At 57.0% G+C, this 22678-nt stretch overlaps 11 protein-coding genes across 11 annotated transcripts; 1 reads left to right on the top strand and 10 right to left on the bottom strand.

Moving 5' to 3' along the window:
- Positions 1-698: 698 nt before the first annotated feature.
- On the bottom strand, positions 699-2097 carry L226DRAFT_539750 (uncharacterized protein). The gene is made up of 3 exons (XM_067681730.1): positions 1601-2097; positions 1074-1537; positions 699-1012 (listed from the first exon to the last, which is right to left on the bottom strand). The coding sequence occupies exons 1-3, from the start codon at positions 2013-2015 to the stop codon at positions 983-985; spliced, it is 909 nt and encodes a 302-aa protein (XP_067530138.1). The 5' UTR covers positions 2016-2097; the 3' UTR covers positions 699-982.
- A 351-nt stretch (positions 2098-2448) lies between these two features.
- On the bottom strand, positions 2449-3758 carry L226DRAFT_539748 (uncharacterized protein). The gene has a single exon (XM_067681729.1). It carries the CDS (start codon positions 3633-3635, stop codon positions 2760-2762), a length of 876 nt encoding a protein of 291 aa, XP_067530137.1. The 5' UTR covers positions 3636-3758; the 3' UTR covers positions 2449-2759.
- A 1620-nt stretch (positions 3759-5378) lies between these two features.
- Positions 5379-7044, bottom strand: L226DRAFT_272572 (GroES-like protein). The gene is made up of 6 exons (XM_067673485.1): positions 6950-7044; positions 6578-6896; positions 6415-6505; positions 6145-6346; positions 5683-6083; positions 5379-5617 (listed from the first exon to the last, which is right to left on the bottom strand). The coding sequence occupies exons 2-6, from the start codon at positions 6841-6843 to the stop codon at positions 5498-5500; spliced, it is 1080 nt and encodes a 359-aa protein (XP_067530136.1). The 5' UTR covers positions 6844-6896; positions 6950-7044; the 3' UTR covers positions 5379-5497.
- Positions 7045-8419: 1375 nt separating this feature from the next.
- On the bottom strand, positions 8420-9748 carry L226DRAFT_471556 (GroES-like protein; the record flags this gene model as incomplete). Its single annotated transcript, XM_067676391.1, has 5 exons — positions 8420-8539; positions 8609-9009; positions 9069-9270; positions 9327-9417; positions 9483-9748. 5 exons carry the CDS (start codon positions 9746-9748, stop codon positions 8420-8422), a joined length of 1080 nt encoding a protein of 359 aa, XP_067530135.1.
- Positions 9749-10142: 394 nt separating this feature from the next.
- On the bottom strand, positions 10143-11822 carry L226DRAFT_272619 (uncharacterized protein). Its single transcript, XM_067673486.1, has 3 exons — positions 11538-11822; positions 10554-11471; positions 10143-10477 (listed from the first exon to the last, which is right to left on the bottom strand). The coding sequence occupies exons 1-2, from the start codon at positions 11705-11707 to the stop codon at positions 10613-10615; spliced, it is 1029 nt and encodes a 342-aa protein (XP_067530134.1). The 5' UTR covers positions 11708-11822; the 3' UTR covers positions 10143-10477; positions 10554-10612.
- Positions 11823-12206: 384 nt separating this feature from the next.
- Positions 12207-13731, bottom strand: L226DRAFT_272524 (uncharacterized protein). Its single transcript, XM_067673484.1, has 2 exons — positions 13016-13731; positions 12207-12955 (listed from the first exon to the last, which is right to left on the bottom strand). The coding sequence occupies exons 1-2, from the start codon at positions 13329-13331 to the stop codon at positions 12498-12500; spliced, it is 774 nt and encodes a 257-aa protein (XP_067530133.1). The 5' UTR covers positions 13332-13731; the 3' UTR covers positions 12207-12497.
- A 122-nt stretch (positions 13732-13853) lies between these two features.
- L226DRAFT_471582 (uncharacterized protein) lies at positions 13854-14819 on the bottom strand (the record flags this gene model as incomplete). The annotated part of the gene is made up of 1 exon (XM_067676395.1): positions 13854-14819. The coding sequence occupies one exon, from the start codon at positions 14817-14819 to the stop codon at positions 13854-13856; it is 966 nt and encodes a 321-aa protein (XP_067530132.1).
- Positions 14820-15082: 263 nt separating this feature from the next.
- Positions 15083-16068, bottom strand: L226DRAFT_272467 (uncharacterized protein). The gene is made up of 3 exons (XM_067673483.1): positions 15468-16068; positions 15355-15414; positions 15083-15279 (listed from the first exon to the last, which is right to left on the bottom strand). The coding sequence occupies exons 1-2, from the start codon at positions 15942-15944 to the stop codon at positions 15364-15366; spliced, it is 528 nt and encodes a 175-aa protein (XP_067530131.1). The 5' UTR covers positions 15945-16068; the 3' UTR covers positions 15083-15279; positions 15355-15363.
- L226DRAFT_563334 (uncharacterized protein) lies at positions 15909-17506 on the bottom strand (the record flags this gene model as incomplete). The annotated part of the gene is made up of 4 exons (XM_067683557.1): positions 15909-16452; positions 16509-16994; positions 17053-17427; positions 17476-17506. The coding sequence occupies 4 exons, from the start codon at positions 17504-17506 to the stop codon at positions 16193-16195; spliced, it is 1152 nt and encodes a 383-aa protein (XP_067530130.1). The 3' UTR covers positions 15909-16192.
- A 403-nt stretch (positions 17507-17909) lies between these two features.
- Positions 17910-18798, top strand: L226DRAFT_539740 (uncharacterized protein). Its single transcript, XM_067681728.1, has one exon. The coding sequence runs from the start codon at positions 18094-18096 to the stop codon at positions 18694-18696; it is 603 nt and encodes a 200-aa protein (XP_067530129.1). The 5' UTR covers positions 17910-18093; the 3' UTR covers positions 18697-18798.
- Positions 18799-18952: 154 nt separating this feature from the next.
- Positions 18953-19234, bottom strand: L226DRAFT_447114 (uncharacterized protein; the record flags this gene model as incomplete). Its single annotated transcript, XM_067674904.1, has 1 exon — positions 18953-19234. A coding segment is annotated over one exon (282 nt), but the record flags the coding sequence as incomplete, so codon positions are not given.
- Between the last annotated feature and the right edge of the window lie 3444 nt (positions 19235-22678).

Here is a 22678-nt window from a genome sequence, read left to right as displayed (position 1 = left end):
AGCGAGGTCCTCAAATCTCCTTAACTTTATGATTGTCTGCTCCAGGTAGACCCGTAGTTGCAGACTGCGTGGCCACTGGCAGGATGGTCCAGGGGCGGCCGCCGAAGGGAGCCGTATTTGGAGAACGTGGTTTGAATAAGCGCCGCGGAGTAACGCCCGTTGAGCATGGTGTCGCAGCCATCTATCTACAGCACCTCTAGCACACAAAGGTACGTCCCTCGTGTTCTTCTGTTCATATGACAGGACCTACACCTACACCATCAAGCGTGGGACTGACAACTGGATGACTCGGAGGTCTGCGCTCGTGTCGGCTATACTGCACTGATCGTCCACCATGGCCAGGCTCAACGGAGTCGAGGAGAGCACATCGACATGGATCAAACGCCTCGTTCTACCCATAATATATCGCAATTTCAGCGGCTCTGAATCGCAGCAGATGAGAGACTGCAGAGAAAGGCGCCCCGACGCTATCGATGGCCACCTGAACGCACGCATAACTCGCGACCTACAAGCACCTACCTTTCCCCGCTGGAGTTGGACTGGGAGATACTATGGAACGCGGCGTCCTTACACGTGGTATCATCATGGCTCGGACTTCTAAACAACGTTCCGATATCCCTTCCAGCCCTGCGACGTACAGATCGACCACCCGTCATGGAGCCGTGGAGCAGCAGAGCCGGGTCAAGACGCTATCGCTCTCTCCAAGGGGTAGTCAGCCTGCGTTGAACCAAGAGTTCCTTACATGAAGTACAGCGGGTACGCGTACGCAATGACTGGTTTGGCTGTGTACTGATTGGATGCGTACATATAGAGTTACGTTCGGACGATCCTTGCTCAACAAATGACCTCGGCAGGGCACGATGCGCTCGGACGCTGGTCCAACAGCATCGCTGCAGCGTCCATGGCGCATCAACGTGCATCGCCAGGAGACAGAAGATAGGCTGCTGAACTAGTGCAGTCATTCTCCCGCACAAGGTTGCGCTCAATCCGGGGCCATTACGTCGAGGTTGCGCTATCATGGTCAGACGGTAAGCCTGCACCCTCGATATTGAATCGAGAAAAAGACACTCAACGGTCGAATATGCTAGCATATCCACACAGTCGTCACGATCTCGCGTACGACCGACAACGGAGCTCACTCCGCTCTCCGAGCGGGAGTACCACTGCAACATCTCCAGGATCTCCCGTTCCGTGCGCTCGTCTGCGCGCAGCTCTTCCTCGTCCATCATCTCCTCGAGAGCAGAGTCGTCAACCTCCTCGAGCTCCTCCTGTTCGGAGTCGGACTCCTCTTCATCCGGACGGATGACGCGCATGGCGAAGCAGCGGACGACGCGCTGTTCCTCTTCAGGGGACGCCGACCGCCATCGCTGCTGCCTAGCTCTCCCCCTTCTGCCGGCCTCTTCACGCTGCTCGCTCCTACGTGCCTCCGCTTGCAATTCGTACATGCGGAGGCGGAGGTCGCGCTGGACCTTGCGCGCAATCCCCATATGCTTGTCGACATTGATCATGCGCTTCTCGTGCCCGGGGTCCGATCCCACTACGCATTTGCGGCTCAATTTGCTGAAAGAGGGAAGGGTAATTGTACATGGGTGGGACGTACCGAATGCGTAAAACCTCGTATGTCCCCTCCGTTCCCTCAGCTCGAGGTCCGCCCAGAAGATGAACTCATCCATGATCCTAAACGCTTCCGCAACCTCGTGCAGCAGATGAAATCCGCCCCTCTTGTTCCTCCGCGAAAATTCGAGCACACGCGGTTGGAGCGCCTCCATGCGGCGAGACGCGTCCTTGTACAACCTGCAGGATTCCGCACATTCCCTGGTGTGTCGCCGACAGAGTCGCGGGCCGTGCATGGGCAGGAGAACCGTACACAAGGGCTGGAAATAGCATGCTTTGTCGTCTTCGTCCAGCACTGCTTCGCAGTACTTGCGCTCGACTTCGATGGGCTGCGGACTTGATTCGGGGGGTCCGGTAGGATGTTGGTGACGGCGACCGCGGCGGCGGCGCGGGGTGGTCATGATGGGCGTGAAAATGAGAGCAAGCTCAAACTCGATGCAGACTTCTAGTGCCAGAGCATTGAAACTGCACAAGAAGCACAGATTTAAGACAAGGAAACTGCAGACAAAACCGGCGCGAGTCAGGCTGAGGGAAATCGGGCCTCGGCCCGGCCTAGGCGGTTAGACGCCCCACGTGGCTTCCACGCAGTGACGCTGCTTTGTCTTGCGTCGTGACTACAGTCTACCAGCTTCTACCAGCTTGACACGCGTACATGTTTCCTTTGCTCTAGCTCTCGCCTATCCGAACGCCTTTCAGCCCAGTAGAGGTCCTTGAGGCCCGAGGTTATGCTTGGTGTCCACGCGAGGAGGGGTAGTGGTATGTGCGTTCCGAACATGTCCGAGTCTCTCAGGCTTCATAGCGTTTCTGAAGTTTATTCACCTGCTGGCAGGTGTTTCTGATTGTCCTGAAATTCGACTGAGAATAGTCCGTCTACGTAGTAGCTATGCCATGGAGGTATCTCGTTGACGAAATGGGAATGATAGAAGAGCGTACGTATACGCAGAAACCAATATCCCGGTCCTATAACCCTCGACTACCAGTGCACCCGTCTTAGATATCGAGTCCTCGCTCAACAAGGCTCGAATGAGATCTGCCTACGCAGGTTTGCGCTTGCATCACGCAGCGCGCAGACAAGTCCCGAAGGAGGGAGACACCACGATGGAACCTGTGAGTCTATCTCCGTCGTCAATGTTCATGGCACTCGCCTACTCCGTCCAGGCAGGCAGACGTATCCGGGGAGCACCGGGGTAGCGTCTGTAAGCCTTCCAGCTCCGCAAGCTTGTCTGCGAGCTTATTCTCCTCCCCTGCCGGTCCCTCAAGTTCCTCCGGATGATCGGAGTTGATCTGCGCGAGCTCGTCGAGCTACGCGGGTTCTTGAGAGGGTCCAGATGGATTGTGATGTCACGAACGACGAACCGGTCGTCCTTCGTGGTCGGTGATGTTGGCAGCAGCGGCTGCGGCGTCTGCGCGTCTCTCCCTTGAGAGAGTTCCCGCTGGCGTTGGTCTGATTTGCGCGCTGCCAGTTGAAGCTCGCGTTCGGAGCGGCGGAGGTAAGAGAGGACCTTTCGGGCCATCTGAATGAGCTTTTCGATGTTCGCGATGCGTTTCTGGTGTCCTGCATCGGACGGTGCCGCGCGTCCCTTCGCACGCGCGTTGGGCGAGCGAGGAGATGCACTGGGTGCACCGTATGCATAGAATCGCTGCGTATGGGACATTCGTTCCTTGCGCTCCTGCGTCGCCCAGAAGATGTACTCCTCTGTATCCGCGATCGCTTCGCTGATATCGGTCCCGTTGTATATTTTGCTTGCTTTACTCTTTCGATTTAATTCGAGTATGCGCGGACGCAGCTTCTCCGCACAGCGGGCCGATTCCTTATATCTTGCGAGCGACTCAATGAACATCTGCTGGTGTCGCGGACAGAACCGCGCGAGGCTGTTGAGAACTAGGTCCATGCAGAAGAATGGACTCTTGTTTCGGTTGTCCTCGTCTGGGACTGCTTCGCAAGTTCTGTCCGCTACCTGCTCTGGCTCGAGGTGCAGGATCGGTCCGGGTCTGTGCGTGTTCCATGAATCTCGGTGCATGGCTGTTGTAAAGTGCTATGGGGGAGCCTCTGACGTGTTCGAGTGCGAGGCAGATGTTGTGACTGTTCGTGACTATCGTATAGTCGAGAGGTTGAGAGGACTACGTTGGTAAGTTGTGGGAAGGTGGAAGGGAGTGGAAAGGGGGGGGGGTACGCAGTGATCTTTAAGTAGTTGCGGAGTGGGAAGACTCGCAGCTCGCAGCACTTACGCAGCCCTACGCAGCCGTGCGATACCGAGAGAGCGGTAGCAATACGGTGTTCTCTCGAACCGCATATAGCGCAACCGCCCGATGTAAGGGAAGGCATCTAGGAAGGATGAGTATTTGAGTACCTGGGAGAATGTCGTAGAGACTCAGGAATGCTGGTTATGGAGAGGTTGGCTGCGAACCTTGAATTCTAGGTCTCTCCCATGAACTCTTACGCGACTACACTAACATGAGATGCCGGAGTACTACTATACCAGTAAGAAGTACTGTACACTGCATCGTTTCAATCCGGCTCTGTGACTGGCATGACTTGGATGCTGAGGTCATCCTAGCACGGAGCAGTCAGTCTGCGCACGTTGAGAACAAGGACTCAAGAGACACTCAACCATAGACTTCGTGACAGTATCCGTCGTCGCGAACACGCCTCCGACTCGTGAAGAATGCCCGAATGCGCTTCGTCAGGGAGTACCAGCTGAGCATCTCCAAAGCCTCGAGTTCGGCACGCTTGTCGGCGAACATCTCCTCGACGTCCATGGTCTTCTCCAGTGCGCATTCGTCTGGCTCCTCGAAGTCTTCAACCTGGCCCGGTCCATCAGTGTCTTCATAGGGCACTTGAACAATTTCTTCGATCTCGTCGTGGGTTTCGGGCCTTTCGTGGCGAACAACGTTCACTGAGAGGCCATGGAGGACGAAGGGCTCCTGTTGGGGTCCGGCGTATGGGTACGCCATCTCGAGATCGAGGCCGACGAAACGGGCAGCTTGGATTATCTGCGCGACGTTGTTCATGCGCATCAGGTGTCCAGGATCGGGTTCTATGTACCATACCACTTTCCTTTAAGCAGGACGCCGGACAAGGGCACATGTACGCACCGTGATCGTACCCATAGAACCTTGCAGCGTGCGCCTTCCGTTCCTCCAGCTCCCTCGACGCCCAGCGGATGAACTCGTCGGTGACCATGATAGCCTCGACAACCTTCTTCCGGCAGTCGAACTCGTTTGTCATGTGCATCCTCGAGAAAGCCAGCACGCGGGACTGGAGCGCCTGCGCGCGCAGAGACGCCTCCTTGTACCGTTCGAAGGACTTTGCGAACTCCTTGCTGTGCCGACGACAGAACCGCGGGCCGCTGCCATCCTGGGGAAGCCGAATGGCACACATGGAAGAGATGCTGGGGTCGTTTGTGCCTTTGACTGCTTGGCAGAACCTGAGCTGGCGAGGCTCTGGCTCTGGGTTCGGAGGGGCTTTTCGGTTAAGCCGGCGACCGCCCGGCATGGTGAGGACCTGGTGAGGGGTCACGGGATTCTGGACTACAACGTTCAGAGGATAGTGGTCAATGGGTTGTGAGAATCTCAACGTTAGATTTGTAGATGCAGGCAGCGAAGTATCAAGGTAGGGAATGATTGTCGAGTAAGATGAGGGCAGGGGTGAAGTTTTGAGCCTTGTGGGAGGAGGAGAAATGTCGGACAATGAAGGAGGAATCCCCTCCATTCTCCGAGCCTTTTCGGCTCGATCGACCACCAGTAGTCTAGACGCACACATATTCAGACATAGGCGGGCATCGATCTTCGATTGGATGCTAGGTGTAAGTGGGAGATGAGGTATATGACGTCGCCAGACATTCCACCCGTTGAGGAACGGAGATACAGTATGTACGACTACTTACGCCGTCTCAGGAGGCCGGACCACTAGCTTCACCCCACTGACCTGGTCTTTCTTGAGCCTCTCCATCCCACCAACAATGCCATTCAATCCTCCAGGAAGAACCTCCGGACGGTTTGGCTTCAAGCAACATTCCGTCAGTAATTCGTCGATACCTCGGGCCCACTCACGAATCAAATGCTCACCTTCAGATCGCCATTAGCGAACAACCGCGGCACCGCAGCCAGCAGGCTCGCAGCGATATCGTGGTTCACCGGCATAACGAACAGCGCCTGGGCATTATGGATCCGCTTGTCCGTGTCCGGGTGCGCCGCCTTGAGCTCAGCCCCGGACAAGACGACCATGAGGTCGCCCTTGGGCGCCGTCAGCGCGTACCCGAGCTCGAGGGTCTCAGCAACGGAGACGGCGTCGAAGACATATTCGAAGAGCCCGCCACCGAGCTTGATAGCCTCGGCCTTGATCTGCTCGGCGGGGAGCTTCCGGTCGATGACATGCGTGGCGCCGAGAGACTTGAGGAATGGAGCGTTGTGCAGAGAGGCGGTGGTGATGATGGGCGAGAAGCCGGAGAGGCGTGCGAGTTGGATCACTGTAGTGAAAAACTTAGTAGGTTGTTCGAGACTTCCAAGGAAATGCAATATCCAACATACCAAACTGGCCTACCGAGGAGGCGCCTGCGAGGACGAGGATGGGCTTTCCGGCGTAGTGGCCGCGGCCGCCCTCGACCCACGGAGCAAGGAGCTTGGAGGAAGAGAAGTTCTCGTCGGAGACCTTGTTGTACAGCGCGAATGCCGCCGTACCGAGACAGCTAGGGATCGTCGCAGCCTCGTCATAGGAGATCGTCTCTGGAACCTAGTGAAGGTGAATTGAACAATTCAATTGGGTGGGCAGTACCATGAGCAGAATGGTGGTGCTCTCACCTTGGCGACGAACCTGGCCGGGGTGTCGTAGTACTCCTGGAACGTGCCGTGCGCCGTTCCCTCGACGGGGTTGAACCATCCTTGCGCGATCCTGTACCACGTCAACTTTCGTCAGCAAACGTCCTTGCCGTGGTCAACGATGCCAACCCAAAGGTGAACTCACACTCGGTCTCCAACTGCGACGTCGGTGACATTTTCACCAACGGCAACGACCGGCCCAGCAGCGTCGAACCCGAGGACAGTCGGAAAATGCTCCACGAAGAGCCCATAGGCCTGGATCTTCCAGTCGAGCGGGTTGAGCGCGGTCGCCTCGACCTTGACGAGGACCGAGTCGGGTCCGGGTTTGGGAACCTCGATCGTGCCGACGCTGAACTTTCCGTGTTTCGATTCGAGCAAGAGGGCCTTCTGCTGCGTAGGAATGGCGGACATCGTTGTGCAGGTGGAGCGGTGTGTGGAGATATGCGAGTCGAGGTATTTGCTAACTTCAGAAGGTGAGTGTGATCGAAACTACGGGTTGACAGGGTCGCCTTTATACCATGTAGCTGGCGCCATCCAGGCAGCCTACGTACCCCTCACAACTGCGAACATGCCGGCCAGGTAACTAACGTCAACCTACAGATGACAACCAAGATTTAGTCAAAAAATTGGTCAGTGAACTGCCTGCGGACTTAGCCTATACTCGTCTCCAAGTCCACCCCCGAGGTGTTCGGATTCGGGTACTATGTGGGTGGGACTGATGCAGCGCGGATCTCAAGGCTGTGGACCTGACGAGTAGAGTGCGGGACCGGGATGCGGAGTCGAGAGAGTGGCGGGAAAAAACTCTGTGGCGTAGCAGTGCGCGCGGTGGGAGCGTACATGGATGGCGCCGGCGAATGTAGGCAGACCGCGCGAGAACGCAACTGGTACACAAATCCAACAGCATCGGGATTCGGGTGCATACTCGTCCGCGATTTGCATGATGGATTCTTCGAAACACGACCTTGTACATTGCGAGATTGCGAGAAAGACAAGGTGACCGGCCGCGCAGTACTTGCGCAGTACTAACCAAGGCAGTTAAGCGCGAACTGAAACCGTCCAGACACGTCCATATCATGGATCTGTCAGAATGCGCAAGCCAGAGCAGAGCCTAGAGTAGATTGATGAGCATGTCCGAACCTGCCTGGAGCTCACGTACTCACCGATTACCATTAGGTACTACAGGGGCTGTCACGCTAGTGAGTGTGCAGACGCAATGCAAGCCTCACTACAAATCCGCCTGGGACCGATCCTGGTCATTATGGACCTGTATGTTTTTCATTCGCAGTGATGACCCTGCTGTCGATGCATGTCTGGTAGCAACTTCGGACGGAGGACATAGTGTCGGCGAGGAGATGGGCGCTACTAAGTAGACTCCGAAAACGGGGTGGAGGGTGAACAACGGCAATTGCGTAGTCCAGCCAACGTTGGGTTCGAGAGCGTCCGAAGGGGAAATTGCTTTCGTCAGACAATAGACCATGTAAGCTCGGTGGAAGAGTAGATTTGTCATCACGACGAACCATATTGCGCAGCCAAAGCTACCAGGGAGGCGTACCCACCGATATACGACGCTCAGCTGTCGTGATCAGCAATGTCATGCCGTACGCAAACCGCAGCGAACTTACAGATCCTGCTGCGACTGACCGTCACTGGTTTCCCATGCCACTCCGGCACCCACCAAGTTCCCGAGCAACACCTCCTTCTTCCCTTGCTCGTGAACGTCTCTACAAACCTCTGACTATCGCCACGCCCTCGTGAAATGACTAGCGCACGTTCTGGTGGTGGATGAGCTTGGTATCCCTAGCGATGTAGCGACAGAGGTCTAATTGGGGCGGAAGCCTCCGCGCTGACATTCCTAACATGCAGCATCTGGGCCAAAAGCAAGAAAGCCCTATTCGGAAGCCGGCATCGTGCAACGTTTTAGAAGATGATGGTCCATGGGCCAAGTTTAATACTGCGACGGGATGGACATACGTACTGACACCGACTACTAAGCCGTCTCTGGCGGCCTGACCACCAGCTTCACCCCGCTGACCTGGTCGTTATACAGCCTCTCCAGCCCACCAACAATGCCATTCAAGCCTCCAGGAAGGACCTCCGGACGGTTCGGCTGCAAGGAACAATAACACCTGCATCAGCAACGGTTACCCCTACACCCATTCAGGACTCAGAAGCTCACCTTCAAATCGCCACTCGCGAACAACTCTGGCACCGCCGCAAGCAAGCTTGCGCCGATCTCATGGTTCACCGGGCTCGCGAACAGCCCATGCGCCATGTGAATTCGCTTATCCGTGTCCGGGTGCGCTGCCTTGAGCTCAGCCCCGGACAAGACAACCATGAAGTCGCCCTTGGGCGCCGTCAGCGCGTACCCGAGCTCGAGGGTCTCAGCCACGGAGACTGCGTCGTAGACATATTCGAAGAGCCCGCCGCCAAGCTTCGTCGCTTCGGCCTTGAGCTGCTCTGCGGGGAGCTTGCGGTCGATGACGTGCGTCGCGCCGAGAGACTTGAGGAAGGGAGCGTTGTGCAGCGAGGCGGTGGTGATGATGGGCGAGAAGCCGGAGAGGCGCGCAAGCTGGATGACTGGAGAACAGAGAAGATAGTGTCAGCGTCATGATACCCACTCGTCTGTTTGAGCGTACCGAATTGGCCTATGGAGGTCGCCCCCGCGAGGATGAGGATGGGTTTCCCCGCATATTGGCCGCGGCCGCCCTCTACCCACGGAGGCAGGAGCTTCGCAGATGAGAAATTCTCATTAGAGTCCGTGTTGTACAGCGGGAATGCCGCCGTGGCAAGACCGCTTGGGATCGTCGCAGCCTCATCATACGAGATGGACTCGGGGATCTGGTGGGTGCCAGTCAGTTGAGCTGCGAATACCATGAGCAGAACGGTGCTCTCACCTTGGAGACGAACTTGGCTGGGGTATCATAGTACTCCAGGAACGTCCCATGCACCTCCGCCTTGGCGGCGTTGTACCAACCCTGCACGATCCTACCCGTCCCAGCTTGGTCAGCAACTGGCCTAGCTACTGACGGCATGATCTCGGATGCACTTACACTCGGTCTCCAACAGCGAACGAAGTGACGTTCTCGCCAACGGCCACAACACGGCCAGCAGCGTCGAACCCTAGGACGGTCGGGTACACCTCGACGAAGAGCCCATACTTCTGGACTTTCCAGTCGAGTGGGTTGAGCGCAGTTGCCTCGATCTTTACGAGCACGTCGTCGGGCCCAGGTTTTGGGACATCGGTAGTGCTAACGTTGAACTGACCGAGCTTCGATTCGAGAAAGAGGGCCTTTTGCTTAGTGGGGATGGCGGACATCCTAGTGAAGGTGGTGCGATGTGGGCGGGAAATGTTGGGGAAGACATGGTCGACGATGGCCCTTTTTATACGACTGTGGTTGTGCGACCGGAAAACGCAATGCGAGCCTACAGATGTCGATGGACGTTTAGTCGAACATCTGGGTTAGTAAGCAGCCCGCGGGCATAGCGTATATGTCCACCCCGAGATTCTCGGGTTCGGACATGCTGGTGGGACTGACTCCAACGTCGGACATGATGTGGGTTTCCGAAACCGCGATCGTGTTGCGCAAAATTGAGAGACTCGGTAAAAAACTTTGCTGTACGCGGTAGTAACATCCGGCGACGCTGGACTCTGCAAGAGTGTGGAAGCAAGTTGGTGAGCACGACGAAACATGTCACTGCCCACTTCCAGACGCGTACTCACTGACTACTATCAGATAGTGCAAGCGTCTTCACGAGCGTGCAGAGGTTATACAAGCACGAGACCAATCCTTGTGACGATCGAAGTGCCTGCGCGTTCTCGTTTTCACTGATGATTCCATCTTTGATACATGGCTGGTAGCGACGCCGGATGCGCAAGATAGAGTAGGGAAGTGAAGACCGCAAGATGAGCGTACTGTCGTCTGGTAGGCATCCCGCAAGCCTCATATCCCGAGACAGATGGTATGGTCGGTGAGTAAGTCCATCTATGCACTCAGTTCAGCCTGAGAGCCCGTAGAGCATCCCGGAGGGCCAAATATTTGTTAGACTATGTAAAATGTGATATGGACGAGGACATTTGTCAGCACTCAGACCACATAGCGCGTAGTGAGACCATTACTCACCAAGCTCCGCCTCAAGAGTCTCGTCAGAAGCTCATAGCGATGTCGCGAGCCTTGCGAACTCATACCTCCTGCTTTGCTCGGTTTCCAACATGCCACTCCGCAGATGCATCTCCGAAGCACATCCCCTTCCGCACCCGCAGATGCCTCAGCAGCGCGTCCTTCCGCGTAAAAGTCTTTAAACACCCGCCAACCATCGCCACGCCTTCATGCACGACCATCGGCTGTTCGTGCAGGACGCGCTCTGGCACCTCGTGTTTGCCCACGTCGGTGAGCGGGACCCCGCAGCACGTCCAACGCGCGTTCCTACTCTGGGTGGGTTTGGTGTGCGTGGCGATATGGCGGCGGAGATCAGGTTTGCGCTGATTGTGCTGGACGTGTGGGCAGTGCGGACATGCCCACTCGTTCACAGGGACGACCGAGGATGAGACGTGGATGTTTCGGCGCCTTGATATGTGAGGAACGGACGTGGACGGTGGAGAGTTGGACCTCGTCTTCGACGGGCCTGCCAAGGGAAGTACAGGGTATGGTGAAGGTACGCCGGGTCGGGACGGGGTACTGCTTGTAGGCAGCTGAGAGAGCTCCTCCGGAGGGGCGGGAGTAACTGAGTCCGTGGTAGAAGTCGTGACAGGATATGGGCCAACACCGAGCAAGAACTCCAGGTCACGCAAGGGGTCCTGCGGGGCGGTAGCTTCCATGTTATAGCTCTCGGACGCAGATGGCGGATACACCGCATCTGGGCTGATAGCGAAGGGCTCCATTTCTCGGATGTTGGAGATGGACGGCAGTGTGTGCGGAGAGGTCTGAGGTAGATCGTCCCATTGCAATGCGGTAGAAGGGCGAGGGGGCACGAGAGAGTTCAGAGGCGAATACTCAGCGAGTTCAGAGATGACTGTTGAGAGGTCCAAGGCAGCGGAAAGACTACATGCATATCATGACAGATCCACGTTAGCACGATTAAGCGATTCAGGAACTATTCAGACGCACTAGTTGTCTGTGAGCTCGTGCTCGTTGTATCCGTGTGTCAGTCCATCGTTTTCAAATGCACAGTTTCCAGCTTGCAAAGTATCAGGGAGAGCAGGAATAAGACCGCTGAGCGTAGCTGAAAAACACTCCGCGTCAGAGGAGGATGGATAGGTTGGGATAGGTGCGATCATCCGGCAGGTGGAAGGTCGAGTCGGGAGTCGAGAGCGACGGGGTCTGTCGTCCCCGACATGTTTTTATGCTAGGCAGGCACACCAGGAAAACGGACCGCGACGACGTGGATACCAGGATAGTGGGCGAAAGCAAGTGCCTTGGAACCGCGAATGGCAGGCGGGCTCAAGAGGCGCCCAACGTGAACAACATTGCCTTCTTCCGTGCACATGGTACGCATCGAAATTGTCTCCTGTGCTTGCCTTACGTCGACATTTTCCGGCGACAAACGGACCAGCATGTGTCCAGATTCCCAGCAAACGAGGAGCATGAATTCTCGCGAGATTGTAGTCGTAGCATAATACATAGTACGTCAAGAACGTGGTCTTGAAGGTGTTGATGTAGACTTGTCTTTGCCTCCAGCATATGTCGCCCACAACGCCGCACCGCCGAGGAACGCACCGATTCCTATCGGTCCTCCGAACGCGGCAGACAATCCCGCTCCTAGAAGGGCTCCCTAAAACGCGCGCATATCTGTGAACCTCACTGTCACTAGAAGGGAGCCTTAGCCTTACCCCTACTACGCGTCCTGTCAACGAGTCGCCCTCGTTCAGCACCTTTTCCAGATGCTCCGACGCCCAAGCCTCTGCGCGACCATGGTGCAGCGCGGTCTTGAACTCTTCACTGCCTTCAAGCTCTCCTAGAAGCAGCATTGATGCGGTTGTTCTCTTTGTTAGGTCCGCGACGAGGGCCTCGTGGTCAGCCGGAGCTGACGAGCCCGTCAAGCCATACCGCAAATACGATTGGTATCAACTACTCACTTTTGCACGAGTACGTTGCCTGGTGCTTCTCAATATCCTCGATTACTTTGTTTACCCTCCGAATATAGGCCTTTGTAGCAACAATGCTCCTCGACGCCACGGTTCCAGTCGCGACCTCTATACCCGCCACTTGCATCCTCGCAGCCTCCATGGCGTTCCACATCGAACGAAGTAAGGCGGGGTCGTGCTCTATGGTATGTATCCAGCAGAACCCCTGCCTCCGCGTCGGCCTTGACCTGCATCCTTCCCGGAGACATTGCCCCTCCGCCCTGGTCGCTGGGCAGGAAAAGGGCTGATGGGGTTCCCTTAGGATCAAACGCAGGTCGGCCACGGCTCGCAAAGCGTTCTCCTCCGCCACAAGAACGCCTTCTCTTTCCACAAGCTTCCCAACGACGGCCGCAGCACCTTCCTGCTTCGCTTCCAACTCGGCGATGCTCGTTACGGCGTCGTCTTCGCAAGCGATCCGTCAGTACCACTTCCGCGCATTGCTACCCAGTATTGTGCACGTACCAGGACCGAATAGAGCTCGCAACGCGTTTCCTGCCTCGATCTGCCGTCCCAAGGCTCCTGTGTATAGCTCTGCCACCGTCCTGGCCGCTTGGACCTCTCGTACGGTATTGTATACGGTCGTGTCACCGTCTGCGGAGAGCCTGTCGACCGCGTCCTTCAGCGCGTCTCCCTCCCGTTCTGCGGCTCTCGCTTTCTCCTTCAGCGTGCAATACTCATGGTAGTGGTGCGGGCAGAACGGAAGTGGTGGGGTAACTTGTACGTTGCAGAATCCCGCATCGTCGTCTGGGAGTTGGGCGGGGCAAGTATGGAGCTGCATCGCGTTTCGCGAGTGGGTGGTGATGAGAGATGGGGAATGAAAACTAGCTGAGGACGAGCGTGAGCCCTATGTAGGCGAGCAGTTGAACGGACGGAAGAGGTGAGGTGGGCTTGAGGTACGGAGTACGATCCCGGACACGAGGCAAGAAGCATGACATGTAGCTGCGGTAAGTCAGTCGCACCAGAAGTCCAATGGACTCGTGGGAGGGGAAAGAATTGCCATGGAGGAAGTTCACTGAGTGAGGAATGTCGGACAGTGTGTGGAAGCGGTATGCGGTGGGCTGGAAGACGTACATACGTGAAGACCGAAAATGCGAAAGTTCACAACTGACGTGGAAAGCTGTCTCATCGATGGCTTTCCGAACACAATTCGTCTCCTCCTTTAGATGACGAAGTGATCAGAACACATACAAGTAGATCGTCGCAACTGGGAAGCCTCTCATTCTCGGTTGAAGCCAGCCACAGGGCATTGCGAGTAGTCCGTGTAAGATGTAAGAACACAAAAACCAGGGTCACAGAAAATTCACTCGGACCTCACCCAAGCCCCCTTGCCCCCGGTTTGCCTGGAGACCCACTCCCGAGGCAGCCTCTCGTACCAGTACTCCTGCTTGAGGTCTCGCTTCAACGCCGGAAGGATGACGACGTCGACCCCAGGATGGGCGTTAGCGATGCGAGCATCCCGATCCTTTGAGTGCGGTTGCACAATGAGAGTAGAAAGGGTGGGTGGGGTCGCGAGCAAGGCACTCGACAGCACGTCACAGCACTCCTGGCTTGCGCTCGAGACTCGTAGATGCGTTAGACGGGGCGCCACAACGGCCCACATAGGGAGCTTCGCTTCCCATTCGCCGTCAACGAGGTGCAGCCTCTCGAGAGCGGGGAAGATGGGCTTGGCAGCGAGGACCTCCTTGTCGGGAGGTGTCCCAGCGCCGTAAAACTCGTTGTCGGAGGGCTCCATCCAGGACTCGGGTTTCGCTGGCATGCGGAAGAACATCCGATCCTCGTGAAGGAGTGTGAGTTCGCGGAGGGCGGGGAACGAGCACGGAACATATGGGAGGGGGATCTCGTGATTCTGGAGAACGGTCATGGTGAGGAGGTCGGGTGAGATGAGGTCGAAGAGGCGCGTCATGAGCGACACGAAGCGTTCGTTCCACTGCTTCTTCACCTCCTGCCAGGAGTGGAAGTCGCGGAAATGGAAAGACGGTCCGAGGACAATCACGTCTGTTTGCCCGGGTAGGAACGCTAGGAGTAAATGGCGGACATGGGGTGGGTCGCTCTTGGACGAGGTGGCCTCGGCGACAGCTGCTTCATAGACAGCGAGGAACTTCTCTATCTGCTTCAGGCTGTTGAGTCGGACGCTGTCGAATCGGACGGGGGTGAGGACATGGCGGAACGCCTTGGACGTCCGGGAGAGCGCGGAGCCTGTGCGTGTGCTCTCGACACAGGCTAGCTTGAAGATGTACTGCCAGACTTCCGTGGGTAGAGAGTTCATGGCGCGCTGCTTGTAGAAGATTTTGGTGAGCCTTTGGAGGTGACGTCGGAGAGGCGCCATGTACCTGGTGTGGTGTGCCGAGGATTGTAGAAGGATGATGGCTGCGTCTTCTGCCTGAAGGCGGCCCTCTAAATAGTCGAAGCTCGTTCGCTGATGGCACAGCTATAGTCAGCTGGTCGGCAAGGGCGGTACCTCATAGCACTGAGGCAGCTCTGCACTCAAGAGCTGTATATTCCAGAAGAACGTTCGACCATGTGGGTTGCGGAACTGAACAGCCCCACGGGACGGACGTAGACGAGTCCCCGAAGTTGTAGCATTCGGTAGCACCCCAGGTCCGCGTTGTTGGATACCCCATAGCGATGCGTGCATAGCACTAGAGAAACTTCGTTATAGCAACAGGAAGAGGTGCTGAATCGCCTTCGGTCCTCGGAGCATGGTCCGCCATATCCTAGATCAGCATCTGGTGATAGATGGGGATGGCAGATTATGTCAAGACAGAACAACAGGGCATACAGTACCGAGCTTAACAGCTTACCGACGCAGTCTACTCCGAGGCATGTGCGAGTAACATGCGAGGAAACACAGCCCGCCCTTGCTTCATGCACTTGGTCTCAAAACAGCACATGCATGTGTAGCTGGACAGCTCACGATCCCGAGTACCACCGCCACGGAACTTGAAGGTTGAAGGTTGAAGGTTCGAGGGAAGTAATTCAGTCGCCGGCCGACAGGTCGAGTGAACGCGCGAGTAGAAGATCTCGCGGTGCCTGTCTCTAGGCTGGAAGACACCGAGCAGCATCGACTGGGGCGACTTCGAGGAGGAGGAACACCATAGAATACGCTAAGCTGAGGGACATCGGATACGTCGACGTCGTTGATTGAAGTCAAGCAGGAGCCTCCAGCGCTCTGCCCTCTTGAGTCGACCGCCATGTTGAACCCTCCCTGCCCCTCCCCGCCAGCTCCAACGAGCACGCATACACTCTGTATCGCACGCACGATACCCTCATAAGACTCTCTTTTGGCTCCTGCTTCATCTACGTCTCTCCGGGATTCGGACAGGACTCGGACGCCTCGTTCATTGGGCCGGAAGGAAGGTACCAGATACCCGCGCCTGAATGATACGACCATTCCGGCCTCTGTAGCTCCCCAGTTTACACGAGATGCACGCAAGAAGGACAACGAAACGCCTCGATACCTGGAACGACTCCTGCCGGAAAGAATGGAGACATGCCACCAACAGGTTGTGCGGCACACCCTGGGACGATGATCCTTGTGAGCACTGAGTACGTTACACAGTGGGTTGTTCTGAACCGCCGACGAACGCTCGTATGCTTACCAACCCTCCGATGACAAGTACACTCGCGAGACGTCCTGCATTATGAGTGCCCGCTGAACCACCGGTGCGCCAGGAAGCCTCTGACGGTCCTCGTAGTGGTCAGACTTATCGCCGCCGCATGCCCTACCAACCCGTGGTCTTTTGCGACCTTCCCCAGGTGCTCTAATGCCCAAGCCTCCGCGTGGCCTTGGCGAAGTGCAGTTTGGAACTCCTGTCCGCCCTCAAGCTCCCCGAGCACCAACATCGCTGCGACGATCCTCTTCCTTAGGTCCTTAACAAGAGCGTCATGTTCGGCAGGAACTGCAAGTCGTTCATGTCAGCAAGCCGCAAGCCACGGCCGAGCCCGAGGCACTTACTTCTGCACGAGTACGTCGTCTGGTGTAGTTGAATCGCCTCGACGACATCGTGGATCTTGGTGATATACCTCTTCACGGCGGCCATTTGGGTCTCTAGGCTCCCCCTCCCGACCCCTGCCACTTCCGTCCTCGCCGCCTCCATCGCGTTCCACAGCGCACGATGGAGCACCGATATCGACGTATGCGTCACGACGTGCAGCATGCAGAGCCGCTGCCCGACGGCCGGTGTCTGCGTGCATCGCTGCGAGGTGAGCTTGATCGTCGGACACTGGGGCTCCACACTCGGGCTGGGACCGGTAGAGCCGGAAGGGTGGACGTTCTCGGGACAGAAGAAGGGCTTGTGCGGCACTTCCAGGATCGAGCGCAAGTTCGCAGCGGCGCGCCGCGCCTTGTCCTCCGCCTCGAGGATGCATTCCCGCTCTGTGAGCCTCTGGATGACTGCTGCGACGGCCTTCCGCCTCGCCTCGAAGTCGGACTGGGCGTCGTCTGCACACACGCGATCGTTCAGGGCGGTACACAGCTGCCCTTCGCCACCAACACTCACCACGGACGGCGAAGCGTACTCGTAGCACCTTCCTGACCTCGGCCTGCCTCTCCAGCGCCCCGAAATATAGCGCCGCCACCTCCCGGGCCGTCTTGAGTTCTCGCAGCGTCGTGTATATGTCCGCGCCGTCTTCGGCCGTGATCCTGTCGACCATCGCTTTGAGCGCATCGCTCTCCCGCCCTGCCGCCCCCGCCGCCTCCTGCAACGTGCAGTACTCTCCAATGTGGTCTGCGCAGAAGGGGAAGGGCGGCGCTGCCTGAAGGTTGCAATAAGCGTTGTTGCTGTCGTCGGGGAGCCAGACTGGGCAGGTTGTGAGCTGCATGTCGTGTTTCGAGTGCTGGTCGAGGGAGAGGTTGTTGCGGACGATGCTGGGCACTGGGCGAACATGGCCGGTCAGATGACGTGAGGACAAGCGAACCTTACTAGGTGGCACGAGGCTGGACTTCGGAAGCATGGCATGTTGCTGCGGTAAGTAGCACAACCGGGTATTCAATACGATATATTGAGCTGACGACGACTCCAGTACAGAAGGGCTGCACGTCCATACTAACCTAATCGTAGAGCGTCCTATCGTACGCGGATGTCTGCGGGTTGTGGCGGACTTTCATATAGGTACAGTGCAGGCCTGTGGCGCTGCACGCATCTCAACTTGAAGCCGCACACCTAGGTCGATGCACCATCATCCCTTGGAAACAATTATCAGTATTTTATTCTACCACGGCGACAAGGCGGGAGTACGGACGAGCTGTCTTTTTGGTCTCATGTTCGTCACCATCGACTTCCTGCTCGGTTAACTGTGGGATGTGGCGATACGCCCCCTTCCCCCGTAACGGCGGGTTGGGAACGGCCCAGCTGTATGGATACGGCGCCGCTTCACAATGGCCTTATCTCCATATTGGAACTTGGGAACAATACCACCATTACGACACGAGGACTTGAAGGTAGTGCGCATGTGAATACGGTTGCGTTTCGCTCGGTCTCGTACCGCAGTCGTTCAAGCTCTTACCACCAACTTCCCACCGCCAGTCACGTTCTTCCCCCATGTCCTCCCGCGCCGCTTGCGCTCAAGTCGCTCATGAGTATTACGACGGGATAGCTGCTCCCCTATACAGTTGCAGTCTGCACTGGGACGTGTTGTTCGATCCCAGTCCGGCGGAGCCCGAAGGTGGCAATGCATTCAGCGATGAACTTAGGGAGCGACTGGGACCGGAGGGCAAAGTCAAGCTTCTATTCAAAGCTGAACAGGAGGACCTGGACTGGGAGGCATGGGTCTCTTGCGACGCAACCGTGCTTGCCCTGACGCGTGCGGTCGTGGCCAGTGTACGGGAGGAGATCCTACCCCAGGCACTTTACAAGGGTCATACCTTCAAGCACAGAGCATTGGAGCGGATGAAAAAGGCGGGGATGAACCGGATCAGAAACGCGGAGCTGCTGAAAGGAGGGATTCACGAATTCGCTCAGCTCTTTCGGGGACTGAAGTTGAATGAAGGCACAGAGAGCGTTCCTGAGTACTTTGTAATCATCACGCCTGGTACGCATGTGGGGCAGTACCAGAGTTGGGCGCAGTCGGAAATGTATAGTACTGTTACACGTCGGACGTCTGACCCTGTTTGTACAGACCTACTATGGCGAGACTGTTGTTAGTAGTAGATATCATTGTACCTGTACTCGAGTCTCGCTGTCAGCCTGTGCGAGCTTATGTATCATGGGATAAGTACTAGCCGGCAAGGTGTGTGGCAATGGGGCACAATACATTACCGATATACATACATACATGCACGCACGCACAACGACTGTTGCCTGCCAACAGCTTACAAGAGCAACAAGCATTCAACGTTCAACGTCCACGCGCTTCTGCGTTCGCCTTAAGCCTATTCTCCGGCTGATACGCCCCCTCAACGTCGCCCCAACAACGCCCCTCCTCCTTCCTCAAATGCCTCCGAAACGCATCCTTGCGACTAAACGTCCACCGGCACCCGCCCACCATCACCTCCCCCGCATACGTCCACACCGCGTTCTTATCCGCGAACACCCTGTCCGGCACGCCCGCCGCCGCCGCCTCGAGCAGCGGCAGCCCGCAGCAGATCCACTGCTGCCGCGAGTGCGTCGCGATGTGTCGCCGGAGGTCCGGCCCGCGGTGGTTGTGCTGGATGTACGCGCAGTGCGGGCATTTCCACGGGTTCTCGGGGCGGTCGGAGGAGGCGGGGGAGGCGGCGGCGGGAGAGGAGGAGGAAGGGGAAGAGGACGAGTCGATTTGGACGTTGCGGCGCGGGGAGATGCGGTAGTAGTCCCAGGGGTTCTCGGGCTCGGGGGACGGGGTTGGGAATGGCGCGATGCGGCGGCTAGCGCGCGCGGCCGCGATCGCGTCACGCGAAGGAGAAGACTTAGGATGTACGTGTTGTATATTGGGCGAGGGACTCGTAGATGGGTGCACGTCTTGCGCGTCAAGCGAGGGTGGAGAATGCGCATCTTGCGTGTCGAGTGAGGGAGAAGGTTGCGCGTCGTCCGAGGGAGCAGGAGATACATGATGCGCGTTGAGCGAGGGACTCGGAGGACGGTGCATGTCGGAAGGGCACGCATCTTGCGGGGGGCAAGAGTACGGCGCGTCTTGCACATCGAGTGAGGGAGAAAGGTACGCGCCTTGCGTGTCGAGCGGGTCAGAGGCATATGCGTCTTGCGCATCGTAAGAAGTAGAAGCGTGCGCATCTTGAGCCGACGTATATGAAGTGGGGTCATTGATGAGAGATGGCGCGATGTATGAGGAAGGTGCCTCGGCCTGCGGCGAGGGGGCGAATGCGGAGTAGGGGAGGAATGGATACGTGCCGTGTGAAGAATGCGACGCGTCTTGCGCGTCGAGCGAGGAAGAAGGGTGAGCGTGTTGCGTCTCGAGAGAAGTAGACTCATAGGCGCATTGCGCGTCTTGAAGGGTAGACGCATGCGCGTATTGCGCGTCGTACGCCGGTATATATGAAGAGGGGTCGTTGATGAGATATGGCGCGATGTATAACGAAGAAGCCTCGGCTTGCGCCAAGGGGGCGCATACAGAGGAGGGGAGGAATGGATACGTGCCGTGCGAAGAGTGTGATGCGTCTTGTGTGTCGAGCCAGGGAGAAGGGTGAGCGCGCGTGTCGAGCGAAGTAGGTGCATACGCGTATTGAGCGTCGTGAAGGGTAGATGTGTGCGCGCATGAGTCGCTGATGAGAGACGGCGCGATGTATGATGAAGAAGCCCCGGCCTGCGGCGAGGGGGCGAATACAGAGAACGGATACGTGCCGTGCGCGGAGACGTCCTGAAACGCTGCGGGAGGGGTGTCGTTGAAATTGACAGGATACACCGGTACCATCGTCTGGTTGTACGCGTGAGAGGGAAGAACCTGCGGAGGGGCTACGTAGTCCGCGCGCATTGTTGGCTGGAGAACGACAGGATCGCAGATGGGAGGGCTGTTTGGGACGGGGTCCGCGAGCAACGCGTCAACCATCGAATTCATTTAGAGACGTAGTTTCAGAACGCGACAAAACTGAAAGATGAGGCATAGACGCACACGTCGTTCGAGAGCTCCCCTGCGATGTCTACTGCAGCATTGCCTGCACCTTCGGTCAGGTAGTCGGTCGCTGATGCGTCGTAGTACTCCGTGACGAGTTGTTCGTATGGCATCTGCGCTTCGGAGGGGAGATTCTCGTGCAAAGCAGGAGCAGTCGCGTCGGCGTAGGGGAGCCAGTGGGCGGTGGGGTGGCACCAGGATGTCATCGCGTTGGAGGGTTTGAATGTCGAGGTGGGAGGGTGGAGGGAAGAGGGTAGAGACGAGTGCCACTCTGTCGACGTCTTGTAGAGACTTTCTCCTGTGAGAAAGATGGAATCCTGTGGCCGCGAGGACGAGGAAGATGGAGAGACTTGACCATTTCGAGGGACAGGACGCAGTCCAAGTCCATTCCTCTCCGACACGTGCCGGTGGTGTTGCCACAATCAGGACAAACTCATACTTTCACACAGTGGTGTGATCTTCGCACGCCCCAGGCAAGATCTCACTACGGGTGATACATACCGCCCAGTTACCGCCTGGCTCTGGTTTGTCTGTGCTCTGCACTTCGCTAGCAATCCAACGACGATGCATATACAACTCTCTGGTTGGATCTTCTGGCTGCCACTGTCAACTTGCATGCGCTGGCACCTTCCGATGGACACACAACATACAGCGCATGCGCAGGTCAGTGTTCTCGCACGCATACTAGTACTAGTTCGTCATTTAAACGGACGTTCTCACAGTACGAAAACCTGCGACTTGGACTTAGCAGATTGCGCCTGCTGTGTGCGCGTACGTCCAGGGGTACAGGTCCGTGTGTCTCAGCACCTAACTACTGGCATCCCCGGAAGGCGACCGTTATGGTAAACCATCAACACTACAGCGCGGTGCACAAATCACGCGGGAAAAGGCCAGTATTTACCCGTACGCTTGGCCGATGCGGAGACCATCGTCGATGCTGAGACTTTTTTTACTCACAGAACCTCGAAGAGCATCCGCTTCCGCATCCCGTACCGTAACTCCGGAGACCGCTCGTGCACTTCCTCCACTGCACGAGCCCTTGCCTGTGAGAAGTCCGCGGCGGCAGCGCAACGCACGCTCATCGGGTAGGGCGGATTTGGAGGAAGACGCGCGAATTCTGCGAATTCAAAACCTCGTCATGTGGAGGAGGGCGCGCAGGGCATTATGACCAATTGACCGGCCAGGCCCTGAGCATGAAGGTGAGCGGTCAGCTATCCGTTTCTTACACCGCATGCCAGACATACGTTATATTTCGAGCTCAGTCTCACTTCGCTATTCATGTCAATTCAATATGTACGACGAAGAGCGCATTCCGTTGAATTCTAGCGCGGTAGGAGTGAGACCGCAGAAGCAAGGAGGTCGGAGTAAGAACTCGGGACCGGTCTCAGGTGGGTATAACTTACCGGGCACTCGGTATATGCATCGATTCTCTTTGGTTTGCGCTAACCCAAAGATCCAGGTAGATTGCGTGGTTCGCGTCGACTGCGGGCGCAGATAGGATCGCCACAGAAGCAAACCGAGGACGGTGGACCGGTCCCATGCGGAATTTGACATGAACAGGTGAGCGAGCGCGCTGCATATTAGAGTTTTCGCTCATCTCGAACAGGGTGCTGTGCGTGGCACTGCCAGGAGCATGGTCTCGCTCGGGGGGCGCCCTGTACGTGTATGGCGAACGCTAATGAAACTTAGTATGCAACATCCGCCGCCGGCTCCTCGTGCTGCGGGTCTCCGAAGCCAACGCTGAGCGGGGTGATTCCCACCGGCGATTACTGGGCGGTATAGAATCGGAGGTGGCGGGTGTGCGTTGTGGTTTCGGGCTCCCAGGCGGATGGGACACAGACGGAGCGCGAGGGAAACGTATGTACATAGTGCACCCTGACCGATGCCAGCCGCTCGGACATGTGGAGGTGAGCGAACGTCTTTTCTATTCAATTCACCATTTGGTAGCTGCTGACTTGGGACATGTAGCTGCTAGGAACATGACGTTGCCGGCGGGGAGCGCTGTGCCGACCTCTGTGCCTATGACGAACGCCCTGATGGAACTTTGACGGGGTAGTTGTGAACTGCCGCAGCCGGCTGCGGGGC

This window comes from Lentinus tigrinus (genome assembly GCF_003813185.1).
Source record: "Lentinus tigrinus ALCF2SS1-7 unplaced genomic scaffold L226scaffold_46, whole genome shotgun sequence".
NCBI lineage: Eukaryota > Fungi > Basidiomycota > Agaricomycetes > Polyporales > Polyporaceae > Lentinus > Lentinus tigrinus.
The sequence above is the reverse complement of the archived record's forward strand: the minus strand, read 5'-3'. Positions and strand labels throughout refer to the sequence as shown.

Coding starts and splice junctions, on each gene's coding strand:
- L226DRAFT_539750 (XM_067681730.1), bottom strand. CDS start 2,015: ATGACCACCCCGCGCCGCCGCCGCGGTCGCCGTCACCAACATCCTACC. Junction 1,538..1,600: donor TACGAGGTTTTACGCATTCG/GTACGTCCCACC, acceptor GCAAATGCGTAG/TGGGATCGGACCCCGGGCAC. Junction 1,013..1,073: donor ATATGCTAGCATATTCGACC/GTTGAGTGTCTT, acceptor TGACCATGATAG/CGCAACCTCGACGTAATGGC.
- L226DRAFT_539748 (XM_067681729.1), bottom strand. CDS start 3,635: ATGCACCGAGATTCATGGAACACGCACAGACCCGGACCGATCCTGCAC.
- L226DRAFT_272572 (XM_067673485.1), bottom strand. CDS start 6,843: ATGTCCGCCATTCCTACGCAGCAGAAGGCCCTCTTGCTCGAATCGAAA. Junction 6,506..6,577: donor GTCGCAGTTGGAGACCGAGT/GTGAGTTCACCT, acceptor GACGTGGTACAG/GATCGCGCAAGGATGGTTCA. Junction 5,618..5,682: donor TCGCTAATGGCGATCTGAAG/GTGAGCATTTGA, acceptor TGTTGCTTGAAG/CCAAACCGTCCGGAGGTTCT.
- L226DRAFT_272619 (XM_067673486.1), bottom strand. CDS start 11,707: ATGATCGCACCTATCCCAACCTATCCATCCTCCTCTGACGCGGAGTGT. Junction 11,472..11,537: donor CACGAGCTCACAGACAACTA/GTGCGTCTGAAT, acceptor ATATGCATGTAG/TCTTTCCGCTGCCTTGGACC.
- L226DRAFT_272524 (XM_067673484.1), bottom strand. CDS start 13,331: ATGCAGCTCCATACTTGCCCCGCCCAACTCCCAGACGACGATGCGGGA. Junction 12,956..13,015: donor GCGAGCTCTATTCGGTCCTG/GTACGTGCACAA, acceptor TCGCTTGCGAAG/ACGACGCCGTAACGAGCATC.
- L226DRAFT_272467 (XM_067673483.1), bottom strand. CDS start 15,944: ATGGTCGTATCATTCAGGCGCGGGTATCTGGTACCTTCCTTCCGGCCC. Junction 15,415..15,467: donor TGGCGGTGGTACTCGGGATC/GTGAGCTGTCCA, acceptor AAGTGCATGAAG/CAAGGGCGGGCTGTGTTTCC.
- L226DRAFT_539740 (XM_067681728.1), top strand. CDS start 18,094: ATGTCCTCCCGCGCCGCTTGCGCTCAAGTCGCTCATGAGTATTACGAC.